General features: G+C 42.8%; 1 protein-coding gene across 3 annotated transcripts in view; it reads left to right on the plus strand.

Moving 5' to 3' along the window:
• The window catches only part of ZSWIM5 (zinc finger SWIM-type containing 5), a 189,892-nt gene that overhangs the window by 159,272 nt on the left and 18,052 nt on the right, over window positions 1-12,568 (plus strand). For 2 of the 3 annotated variants that reach the window (XM_019017414.4, XM_055347357.2), the window contains exons 6-10: window positions 4,450-4,626; window positions 7,310-7,456; window positions 8,775-8,912; window positions 11,558-11,818; window positions 12,034-12,169. In XM_019017414.4, coding sequence (XP_018872959.3) covers window positions 4,450-4,626; window positions 7,310-7,456; window positions 8,775-8,912; window positions 11,558-11,818; window positions 12,034-12,169 — 859 coding nt within the window. The remainder of the gene's footprint in view (window positions 1-4,449; window positions 4,627-7,309; window positions 7,457-8,774; window positions 8,913-11,557; window positions 11,819-12,033; window positions 12,170-12,568) is intronic. The other variant, XM_063699338.1, reaches the window with a different exon arrangement.

The following is a 12,568-nucleotide window of genomic DNA, read 5'->3' on the forward strand; positions in this document are numbered from 1 at the left end:
TTCACTCTTATAAATTACTATTTCACACCATCTTTTTCCTAAAATTTTCTGTACTTCCTCTCCTTCCTCAGTTTCAACTGAGGCTTGCTTCCTGTTTACTAAAAATAAAGAAGCAATCAGAAGAGAATTTCCAAAACTCCACCACCACATCTGGTGGTGATGGGTCAAAAGAAATACTGTTCTAGAAGGTCAGAGAATTACTGTCTTTGCCTATCTTCTCTGCCTCTTCCCCTGTTGCAGTCTATGCTTCTAAATCCAAGCCCTCCAGTTATTCTCAAGATCCTATTACATCACTTTTATCTAGGACATCACTCTAGGAATTAACAAGAAATTATTTCCTCTCTCTCCTGCATCTCCAATTTTTCACTCTCCATGAATTATTCCTGAGTGTACAAGCATATTGTTGTATTTCCCATACCAAAACAAAACAAAAAACACTCTCATGACTCCACGTGCCTCTCTGGGTGGTAGAAATGGGTGGTAGAGTTAGGAAAAATCATTAAAAAGAATAGTACAGATTTGCCATCTCCATTTCTTCTGTTCTTAGTCTCCCTTGAATTCACTCCAAGTCAGGCTTTCAATCCCTACCATTACTGAAACAGCTCTTGTACCGGTTACTTATGCTAACTGTTGCTAAATCTAGTAGTTGTTACTAATGCTAACTGTTGCTAAATCTAGTAGTTGTTCTCAACTGATACTTGACCTATCCGCAGTATTTGACACATTAGTCACACTCTCCTTGAAACTTTGTCATTTGACTTCCAAGAAACCATTCTCTCTCGGTTCTCACTTCATTGACCGTTCCTTCGAAGTCTCTTTACTGTCTCTACCCCATTTCCCAACCTAAAATGCTGTAGTGCCCAGGGATCTGTCATCAGACCACCTCTCTTTCTTTTTTTTTTTTTTTGAGACAGAGTTCGTTGCCCAGGCTGGAGTGCACTGGTGTGGTCTTGGCTCACCACAACCTCTGCCTCCCAGGTTCAAACGATTCTCCTGCCTCAGCCTCCCGAGTAGCTGGGATTACAGGTGCCCGCCACCACGCCTGACTAATTTTTGTATTTTCAGTAGAGATGGGGTTTCACTATGTTAGCCTGGCTGGTCTCGAACTCTTGACCTTCTGATCTGCTCACCTCTGCCTCTCAAAGTGCTGGGATTACAGGAATGAGCCACTGCGCCTGGCTACCACCTCTCTTTCTATACTTCTTTGTTGATTGCATTGTTTTAGTAATCATCTACATACTAACAGCTCATATATATATATATATATATACACACACACACATACATATCTTGCCCAGACCTTTCCTCTCAACTCTAGATATGTATATTTAACTGCCTTTTTGATATCTCCATTTATCTGTTAACAGGCATCTCAGTAGGATTCCTACCCCTCAAGCCCCACGCAAACCTGCTCTTCTTGCAGTCTTCCTGTCTCCATATATGGCAACTCTCTTAAAAACCTTGGAGTCATTCTTAATTCTTTACTCTCTCTCACCCCAGCTGTAATCCATGAGCAAATCCAATATATTGCCTTTATCTTTGAAATATATCCAGAATCCAACTACTGCTCATCATCTCCACTCTTTATTTCTCTGCCAACTACCATCATCTCTCACAAATTATTGTAGTGCCCACCTGACTTCTCCCTCTTCTTCTGCCCTTCCACCTTATAACCTATTCTCAGTACTGCTGCCAGAGTTATCCTTTTAAAATGCAAGTCCCATCATATACCTTCACAGCTCAAAGCTCTTCAGTGGCCTCTCATCTTTCTCAAAAACCCAAAGTCATCTTTTTCTCATGGTCTACATGGCCCTCCATGATCTAGTTCTCTAATATGTCTCTGACCTCATCTCCTGTGATTCTCCTGCTTGCTCATTCCATCCAACTATACTGGCCTCCTCACTGTTCTCAAACACTCCAAATATACTTCTACCTTAGGACGTAGTGCTTGTGGTTCCTTTTGCCTGGAGACCATTCTATATATGAATGAAACAATAACCCCCTGCCTAACACCAGCTTGCTTTTCTCCCTAACTCTGCTTTATACTTTTTCATAGCACTCTTAACTGTACGACATGTCTGATACACTATATATTTACTTAACTCTCTCTCCCCAGTTGAATGTAAAGGTCCATAAAGATAGGAACTTTGTATATCCTAAGCACTAAGAACAGTACCTACTGTATAGTAGGCAGAAATTATTTGCTGATTTAATCAATTTAAAAATATATTGGGAGCCCAGTGCCCACTGTGGGTTGAGCAGACCGGTGGATTCTCAGTTCAGCAGTAGAGGAGCTTAGATTCCAGCCAGTAGAAGAGTCATTGTGCTTTCTGTGAGGGACAACATGAAGGAGAAGCAATTTCAGTAAATACTGTCAGTGCTACTCTAATGATAATATCCTTCAACCGTCTGAGCCTGTACCCAATGGGATATATTAAATTCTAAAGAAATGACCAGATTCCAAGGACTTTTCCTGAATGGTTGAATATGTTAGGTTCTTTCATATTCAGTATGAATTCTCTGACATTCCCTCATAATTTTTTTGCACAGAATCAGTAGGTACACACCTCATTTGGGCATCTCTGGAAATGTCCATACAGTATAATACTTCAGTTCTTGATCCCAAAATAGTTTAAATTGCCATTAATCTGGCAAAGCATCAGTTAAATGACTCCCTCATGGTTTCTTATTACCTTAAATATCATTTCCATGATCCTCCCTAAGTCTGTGGTTTATGGCAAGATATCTTCCATTTGGTCCTCCTACATACCACCCTCAAGAGTTGAGCCTACATTTTTGTCTGCAGTTTTGGTTTCCCTGCAGCCCTTTTCCTGAAGGCAGATGGCATGGTAAGACTCCAGTGAGAAAACAAGTTTGTCTTTTATTAGCATCAGTTTTTTCTTTTTCTTTTTTCTGAGGCATGATCTCGCTTTGTTACTCAGGCTGGAGACCAGTGGCATGATCTCGGCTCACTGTGGCCTCAACCTCCTGGGCTCAAGTGATCCTCCTGACTCAGCCCCTCTGAATAGCTGGGACTACAGGCCACGCCACCATGCCCGGCTAATTTATATATATATATATATATATATTTTTTTTTTTTTTTTTTTTTTTTTTTTTTGAGACGGAGTCTGGCTCTGTCGCCCAGGCTGGAGTGCAGTGGCGCGATCTCGGCTCACTGCAAGCTCCGCCTCCCGAGTTCACGCCATTCTTCCGCCTCAGCCTCCAGAGTAGCTGGGACTACAGGCGCCCGCCACCATGCCCGGCTAATTTTTTTGTATTTTTAGTAGAGACGGAGTTTCACCATGTTGGTCAGGATGGTCTCGATCTCCTGACCTCATGATCCGCCCGCCTCAGCCTCCCAAAGCTCTGGGGTTACAGGCGTGAGCCACTGCACCCGGCCCAATTTTTATATTTTTTGTAGAGAGGGGGTTTCACCACATTCCCCAGACTGGTCTCAAACTCCTGGACTCAAACAATCCACCAGCCTCAGCCTTCCAAAGTGCTGGGATAACAGGTGCAAGTCATCACACCTGGCCTCATCAGTTTTTTCTTATTGGGAAACAAGACTGTAAGCCTGCAGATATCAGTGTAATAAAGGTACCTGAATATACAGAGCTTCAGCTCTTTGTCTCTCTCTCTCTTTTTTTTTTTTTTTGAGATGGGATTTTGCTCTGTCACCCAGGCTAGAGTGCAGTGGTGTAATCTTGGCTCACTGCAGCCTCTACCTCCTGAGTTCAAGTGGTCCTCCTGCCTTAGCCTCCCAAGTAGCTAGGACTACAGGCATGTGCCACCATGCTGGGCTAATTTTTAAATTTTTATTTTTTGTAGAGACAGTGTCTTGCTATGTTGCCCAGGCTGGTCTTGAACTCCTGGCCTCAAGTGATCCTCCCACTTTAGCCACCCAAAGTTCTGGGATTACAGGCAGGAGCCACCATAGCTTCAGCTCTATTTCAACTCTTAATATGAATTTCATGAAAGTCCTTGGTCTGATAAGGGAAAGTTAGTATGAAACAAGTTAAAGATTGGCCAGGGATATTACCTAGCTTCTTCTCTCTACCTTTGACCTTGATAGAAGCAGTTTGTATCTTCATGATTGAGTGGCTAAGCACCACTACTCCTCTTCTATTTCATGTAGCTTCTGGATCTCAGGAGAAATTAGTCTTCTGTAGAAGGAGGAAGTAAGCCATAGATCTCTGTGGGAAGGTTATTCCTATAAAGAGCACACACACACTGAAAGCTTATCCAAGAAGGAGGCAACACAACAGATACTCAGAGAGATTGCAAGTGGCTGCTCTCATTGCCCTTCCTTATAACCTGTTCTCAATACTGCTGCCAGAGTTATTCTTTTAAAATACTATTATTCAGCCAACCTCCCACCCTGAAGAAGACCCAGGGCTTAAAACTTCAAATTGCCTGTCACTGTACTGCTGCATGTTCTTCTTTCTCCAGACTCCTTATCCAGACCAAGACGAACAGTATTCACTAGAGCCATTGAGGGGCGTGAATTACATTGGCAGGATAGCCACCTACAGCGAATAATCAGCAGTGATGTTTATACAGCTCCTGCCTGCCAGCGGGAAAGTGAAAGACTACTCTTTAATTCCCAAGGCCAGCCACTGTGGCTTGGTAAGTCTAGCCCTCCTCTAAGAACTTTAGAGCCACCCTCACTTCATGCCAGGCCCAAATGAGCCATCTTCATACGTACCTGCAACTCAAACTACAATTTGGACAGTTTTCACACAGATATTTTGGGGCTTTTATTAGGGATATTTATGTGAAGCCTAAGCCATTTGCATGTATACTCAGTTGTGATACAGCAACCTCAATTAAGAATTTGCATCCTGTCCTCTAAGTTTTGAGGGGGTGAAAGGAGTTAATGCATCTCAAAGAGCATTAACAAAGCAATTAGGCCTCAGTTCACAGCTTCTCTGAGTTATTGAGCAACATTATAGTCTACTCTGAAATTACATGTTTTGTTAAAAAAGCACTAATTTGAATTTTTTTAAATCTCCTATGCTAGTAAGTAGACACAATCTGCATTTGTCACCAAGCAGTCTTCCTTTTCTCCTCCCCACCTTCCTACCTTCGTTCGTGATAACAGGATAGAGCTGTTTCATTGTGAGTTTAAACCCTCCTCTGAAATAGTTTCCTGGCTTTCCCTCAATCAACCTGTCCCTGACTTTATCAAAGGATACCCATTTCAAAAGAGACATTCTTTTTAAAATATTCATTTTCCAAGCCTTACTGCAGTGACATACATTTTCATTGTCTTCTCCCAATTCCCTGCCTCCATCTCTCACACCATATCTTTGTCTTGCTCAAGATTTTGCTGAATCTAGATATGCCCCTCTCTCTCTTGAAAGCAATAGCCAGACACACCGTGTCACCACCTGAAGTTTCCTCTGATCATTTTTCTTCTCCTGTGATCCAGCACTTCTAAAACGTAAATCTAATAAGCATGTGAAAGAATATACATCTCATTAACAAAGATGCAAATTAAAACAACACTGAGTATTTTTTGATTTTTCAAATGGTCAGGTGTTTTTAATTAAGATAATTAGTTTCTGGTGTGGGAGAGGTTACATGGAGCTAGGTACTCTCATTTACTACTTATAGGAGTGTAAATACTTACAGTCTTTCTGAAGGGTATTTCTTCTTATCAAAAGCCTTAAAATATGTTCATCCCATGTGATCTGGGAATTCTACATGTAGGAATTTATCCTGAGCCATAATTAACTAAGGATATGCATATAGCTAAGGGGCTCATTACAGCATGGATAAAAATAAGGTACAGATGAGAAAAATTGGGAACCATATAAATGTCCAACAATAGGGGATTGATTAGCTCAATAGATATAGATGTATTCACCAGAATTATATGTAATCATTTTTAATGTTATAGATGTATATTTGATAACATGGAAAAATATTTACAATGTGTTATTAAGTGGAAAGGCCAGTTACAAAACAGTAAGTATAATACCATCCCATTTTTAGTAAAAACTTACTAGGCTGGGCGCAGTGGCTCACGCCTGTAATCCCAGCACATTGAGAGGCTGAGGTGGGTGGATCACCTGAGGTCAGGAGTTTGAGACCAGCCTGGCCAACATGGTGAAACCCTGTCTCTACTTAAAATACTAGAAATTATCCGGGTGTGGTGTCACACATCTGTAATCCCAGCTACTCAGGAGGCTGAGGCAGGAGAATTGCTTGAACCTGGGAGGCGGAGGTTGCAGTGAGCGGAGATCACACCACTGTACTCCAGTCTGGGTGACAGAGTGAGACTCCATCTAAAAAAAAAAAAAAATTACTAGAAAAGTGTGAGTAAATATACATGACACTGGAAAGAGTGATTATTTCTGATTTTTATTTTATATTTCTTTATATGCATTTTCCAATTTTCCACAATTCTATAATTTTTAATTTTATCTTTAAGAAAAAAAGCACAAAATAAACCATAAAGTTTGTTATAGTTACTCACCTATTTGTAAGTCTTTGGTTTGGTAGTCTTCCATTATCCCTAAGGTAAATTCAAACTCCATAGAATGGCATTCAAAGCTGTTTACATTCCAGACTCTACCTTTTCCAGGCTATCTTAGGCCACATAACATAATTCTAACTACATGGAACTATTTGCCATACTCTGAAGATGGATGCTATTAATATATTGAATAATTTTTATGCTTTTACAATATGCCCTTGCTTATGTTTCCTTTGTCAGGTATGTCTTTCCCTGTTTGTCTACCTGTTTGAAATCTTACTTGTCCTTCAAAGCACAGCTCAAATACTATTTTCTCTCTGTATATATTTCTATCATGTTACTTCTTTTTAGCTGCTTTATAATTACATTTATGTATCATTTGTGAGCTCTTTGAGGGCAATGACCATTTCTTATTCATCTTTGTACTTTCTTTGCCCAGCATACTCCCTGGCATTTAATAGGTTTTCAGGAAATGTAGGATTAATTAAATGAATGAGACTTTTCCCATTAGGCAGTTAGTTGCTACCTCCATTGATTTCCCATAGTATAATATATGTTTGCAAAGAGAAACTACATTTTATTATCCTACTTGTGTGTCCCTTTCTACACCATAGACCACGCTGAGGCTGCAAGGTAGCTCTTTCAAGATATCACCTGTGATTTATTCAACTTTTTATATCCTTAAAGATAAAGACACAGTTCCTGGTAAACAGTAGGTGTCAGGTTGAATTTGAGGAACTGGACTGAATACAAACCCTCTTTGTCAGGTAAAAATTTTTCTGATTTGAAATTTTAACTAGACCAAAATATCTTCTTCTTACTTGGTAGAGCATGTGCCTACAGCCTGTGCTCGGGTTGACGCCCTGCGTTCCCATGGTTATCCAAAAGAGGCCCTCAGACTCACAGTGGCCATTATTAACACTCTGAGGTTGCAGCAGCAGCGGCAACTGGAAATCTACAAGCATCAGAAGAAAGGTATAGTAATTAGGAGCCATCTAACCCCCCTAGGCCCAAAGCTGATGAGGATCCTCAGGGGATACAAGGCCCAGAAGAACTAGGGAATTCCGGGTCATTCTCCTTGCTGTGTGGAATGCCTCACTTTATCTTTATGAATGTCAGTTTTCTCATCTGTTCATTTGGGAATAATACCTGTTTGCCTCCCTCATAAGGCAGTTAGAAGGCTCATTAAGATCTGGTATGAGAAGACCATTTTTAAACTGTAAAGCTGTGGACAGGCATGGTGATTCACACCTATAATCCCAGCACTTTGGGAGGCCCAGGTAGGAGGATTGCTTGAGGCCAGGAGTTTGAGACCAGCCTGGGCAACATGGTGAGACCCTATCTTTACAAAAATAAAATAAAGGCCGGGCATGGTGGCTTACGCCTGTAATCCCAGCACTTTGGGAGGCCGAGGCAGGCAATCACCTGAGGTCGGGAGTTCGAGACCAGCCTGACCAACATGGAGAAACCCCATCTCTACTAAAAATACAAAAAATTAGCTGGGCGTGGTGGCGCGTGCCTGTAATCCCAGCTACTTGGGAGGCTGAGGCAGAAGAATCGCTGGAACCCAGGAGGCGGAGGTTGCAGTGAGCCGAGATCACACCATTGCACTCCAGCCTGGGCAACAAGAGCAGAGCTCCGTCTTAAAATAAATAATTAATTAAATTAAATTAAATTAAATATGCCAGGCACAGTGGCTCACGCCTGTAATCCCAGGACTTTGGTAGGCTGAGGCGGGTGGATCACTTGAGGCCAGGAGTTCAAGACCAGCCTGGCCAACATAGTGAAACCCCAGTTCTATCAAAAATACAAAAATTGTCAGGCATAGTGGCACATGCCTGTAGTCCCAGCTACTCTGGAGGCTGAGGCACGAGAATTGTTTGAACCCAGGAGGCGGAGGTTGCAATGAGCCAAGATCACGCCACTGCACTCCGGCCTGGGCAATAGAGCGAGACTCTGTCTCAAAAATAAATTTTTAAATAAAATTAGCAGGGCATGGTGGCATGTGCCTGTAGTCCCAGCTATTCAGAAGACTCAGGTATCTCTTAAAACAAAAACCTGTAAAGCTCTATCCACGTATGCACTACCAGCAGGCAACCCAAATGCAGACCACGTGACCTTATAGCTGGCTGGTATGTTTGTGGCCAGCCGTATCAACCCAAGGCAAGACAATAGAGAAGGTTTTATTTGACTCTTAGGGTCAAGGCTGGAGAGACTGATAAGAAGACCCAGGCAGGGACAGACAGCAGTTTGTCTCTATCTATGTCTAAAATTTTAACCTGCTTGTTTCCAGAACTGTTGCAGAGAGGAACCACAACCATCACAAACCTGGAGGGCTGGGTGGGCCACCCCCTGGATCCCATTGACTGCCTGTTTCTCACTTTGACTGAGGCCTGCCGCCTGAATGATGATGGCTATCTGGAGATGTCAGGTACAGGGGTCAGCCTGAGGCAAACCAAGACTGCCCTTGTTGGTTAGAATGGTGGCTCACACCTGTAATCCTAGCATTTTGGGAGGCCAAGGTGGGTGGATTACTTGAGTTCAGGAGTTCAAGACCAGCCTGGGCAACATGGCAAAACCCTGTCTCTACAAAATATTAGCCAGGTGTGGTCAGTCGCCTGTAATCCCAGCTACTTGAGGGCTGAGGCAGTAGGATCACTTGATCCCAGGAGATCGAGGCCGCAGTGAGTCAAGATCACACCACTGCACTGCAATCTGGGTGACAAAGTGAGACCCTGTTTCATTAAAAAAAAAAAAAAAAAAAAAAAAAAAAGACTGCCCTTGTCAGCCCTTTTCTCCCTTCCAGACTCTGTTCTACCTCCTTTTGAAGTTTTTTTCCCCCTCTTGTCCAAACTAGAGCACCCTGAGAGGTTTCTTCATACTTGCCCATTTCCCACCTTCCTTTCCTACCCTTTGGTCTGGCCTTGTCCTGATTTCGCATTTTACCTTGCCAGCCTTCCTTGTTCCTTTTATTTCCCTATCATAAACGCCTAAAGAATGTAGTCCAAGAAGAATAACAAGTGATAGAGAAATTTTAGCAGTCAGAGGCGAGAACCTAGAGCAGTCTGAAAGTGGGAAAGAACTTCCATTAAGAATCTGTGTATCCCTTGCAATTGCATAATAATATTTTCTGGTTTCCTTTGAACTTTCTTCCACATGATGGTTTTGTACCAATTTTACAAATAAGAAATAGAGGAGAATAATTTAATAGAGTCTCAAGACTCTATTAGAGTAGCCAAGAATAGATAGAGACAAAATTGATTCTTTTTTCTTTTATACCTTCACTTACTGTATACGTATATCTACTTTAGTATTTAGCATGCTACATTACAATTTATTTACAAATAGTTCTCTCTTACTAGACTGTCAGCTACTTGAAAACAGAAATTATGACTTCTTTATCTTTGTGTTCCTATCACTTAGTGGAGGACCTGACATTTAACAATCTTTCATAAATACTTATTGGATAGATGAGGGAGAAAAGAAAAGAAACCAAGACTTTGACTTTTAAACCGTGCTTACTTCCTGAAATTGTGCACCCAGTGGTGGAGCATATGAGACAATAGTAACATAAAGGTTGCAAATGTTACAAAAGTTAAGAGTTTAACTCTAGGGATTCAGATTTCTCTGGGTAGAGATATAAGGGATGGCCCCAAGCCAAGTGCAGGCTGCTCCTTATCTTCCCTCTGATCCCTTGCAAAGTGAATCATCATCTTTGGTCTGTTTCATCTGTACAGTGACATTTACATCTTGGAAACCTGAGTTTGCACTTGGGTTTATTCATTCACCACTAACACATAGCAATACCTAGAACAACAAGATAGTCTAATCCCTTTAAGGTGTTCACATTCTATGAAAGAGACAGAAACAAGAACAGACAATTACAGCATTACATAATGTGCTAGCAAAAGATAAGATTTTATACTTCCCTAACTGGCTTAGCCAGTTCATATATTAAGAAGGAGATGGGCCGGGCACGGTGGCTCTCGCCTGTAATCCCAGCACTTTGGGAGGCCAGGGCAGGCGGATCACCTGAGATCAGGAGTTGGAGACCAGCCTGGCCAACATGGTGAAACCCCGTCTCTACTAAAAATATAAAAATTAGCTGGGTGTGATGGTGTGTGCCTGTAATCCCAGCTACTCAGGAGGCTGAGGCAGATGAATTGCTTGAACCCGGGAGGCGGAGGTTGCAGTAAGCCGATACCGTGCCACTGCTCTCCAGCCTGGGAGATGGAGCGAGACTCCCTCTCAAAAAAAAAAAAAGGAGGTGGGGCTGGGCATGGTGGCTTATGCCTATAATCCCAGCATTTTGGGAGGCCAAGGTGGGAGAATCACTTGAGCCCAGGAGTTCGAGACCAGCCTGGGCAACATAATGAGACCCTATCTCTACAAAAAAAATTTAAAAATTATCTGGGCATGGTGGCATGTGCCTGTAGTCCCAGCTACTCAGGAAGCTGAAGTGGGAGGGTCGCTTGAGCCCAAGAGGTTGAGGCTGCATCAGTGACCCATGATTGCACCACTACACTCCCGCTTTAGCAACCAAGCAAGACTCTGTCTCCAAAAAAATTAAAAAAAGAAAGAAGTGTGAATCTTTGTGGCTCTGTGTAACCTTTTTTTCAGTATATTTTCCTTACTATTCTGGGGTTCTGATTCAGCTTCCGTATGATAGCTGTTGACCAAGCTGTATCCCAAAGGTGGGAGGGAAAGACAGAAGACTAGGCCGAATACGGTGGCTCACACCTGTAATCCCAGCACATTCGGAGGCCGAGGTAGGCAGATCACCTGAGGTCAGGAATTTGAGTCCAGCCTGGCCAACATGATGAAACTGCCCCTCTACTAAAAATACAAAAATTCGACAGGTGTTGTGGCATGCTCCTGTAATCCCAGCTACTTGGGAGGCTGAGGCAGGAAAATCGCTTGAACCGGGGAGGCGGAGGCTGCAGTGAGCTGAGATTGCACCACTGTACTCCAGCCTGGACAACAGAGCAAGACTCTGTCTCAAAAAAAAAAAAAAAAAGAAAGAAAGAAGACTCTACCAAGCCTAACCTAAAGAATTTGGTGCCCTGTTGCCCTCAGATATGAATGAAAGCAGACCCCCTGTGTACCAGCATGTACCTGTGGCTGCAGGCTCCCCAAACAGCAGTGAGTCCTACCTGTCATTGGCCCTGGAAGTTGCACTGATGAGCCTGGGTCAACAGAGGTTAATGCCTGAAGGCCTCTATGCACAGGACAAGGTATGCCGTAATGAGGAGCAGCTCCTGAGCCAACTCCAAGAGCTGCAGCTGGATGATGAGCTAGTGCAAACACTGCAAAAACAATGCATCTTACTGCTGGAAGGTAAGTAGATAAGAGTCTCTTGTCACGGTGTCTTTGGCCCATGACCCTGAGCTCCCCTCTCCAATAGAGTACAAGTACAGGAACATTTATGACGTTAAAATGTAGTGAATGAAGGTTCCCATGATTAGCAAGCATGCATGAGATACTGGGGCTCAAGTCCAGGCTGGCAGATGGAAGCATACAGATAAATTACTGGCTGGCTTATCTTCCTCCAGGAGGTCCTTTCAGCGGTCTGGGAGAAGTCGTCCACCGAGAGAGTGTTCCCATGCATACCTTTGCCAAGTATTTGTTCTCAGCTCTGCTGCCTCATGATCCAGACCTGTCCTATAAATTAGCCTTACGTGCCATGAGGTGGGTAGCCCTTTCCCAGTCCAGTTGCCTCCACCAAAGCAGAAGTGTCCAGTGCTCTTTTTCATTGCTTATTTCACCTTCTTTTCTTTCCCTCTTTGTCATTCTGTTGGACCTGCTACTAAGTGTACCTTAAAATGGCTCAGATATTTTTATATGATCTAGGATTCATATCTGGATTCCTTGTTGGTGACTTGGTTCCCTGGCAGTACTCATGGTTGATTGTCTGAGGAAGCCCCTGAGATGTTAATAAATAAGGAGCACTTAAGACCTGAGTCTTCCTGTTCAGTGGTTATTCAGGCAAGCTGAGAAGGGGTCTGAGCCCTTCTGTAGTTCAACTCAATCAAGGTTCCCAGGCACAGGTCCCCAGAAGAAGCTGGGGGAAGTAGAGATAAATATGTT

This window comes from Gorilla gorilla, chromosome 1, assembly GCF_029281585.2.
Source record: "Gorilla gorilla gorilla isolate KB3781 chromosome 1, NHGRI_mGorGor1-v2.1_pri, whole genome shotgun sequence".
Lineage (NCBI taxonomy): Eukaryota > Metazoa > Chordata > Mammalia > Primates > Hominidae > Gorilla > Gorilla gorilla.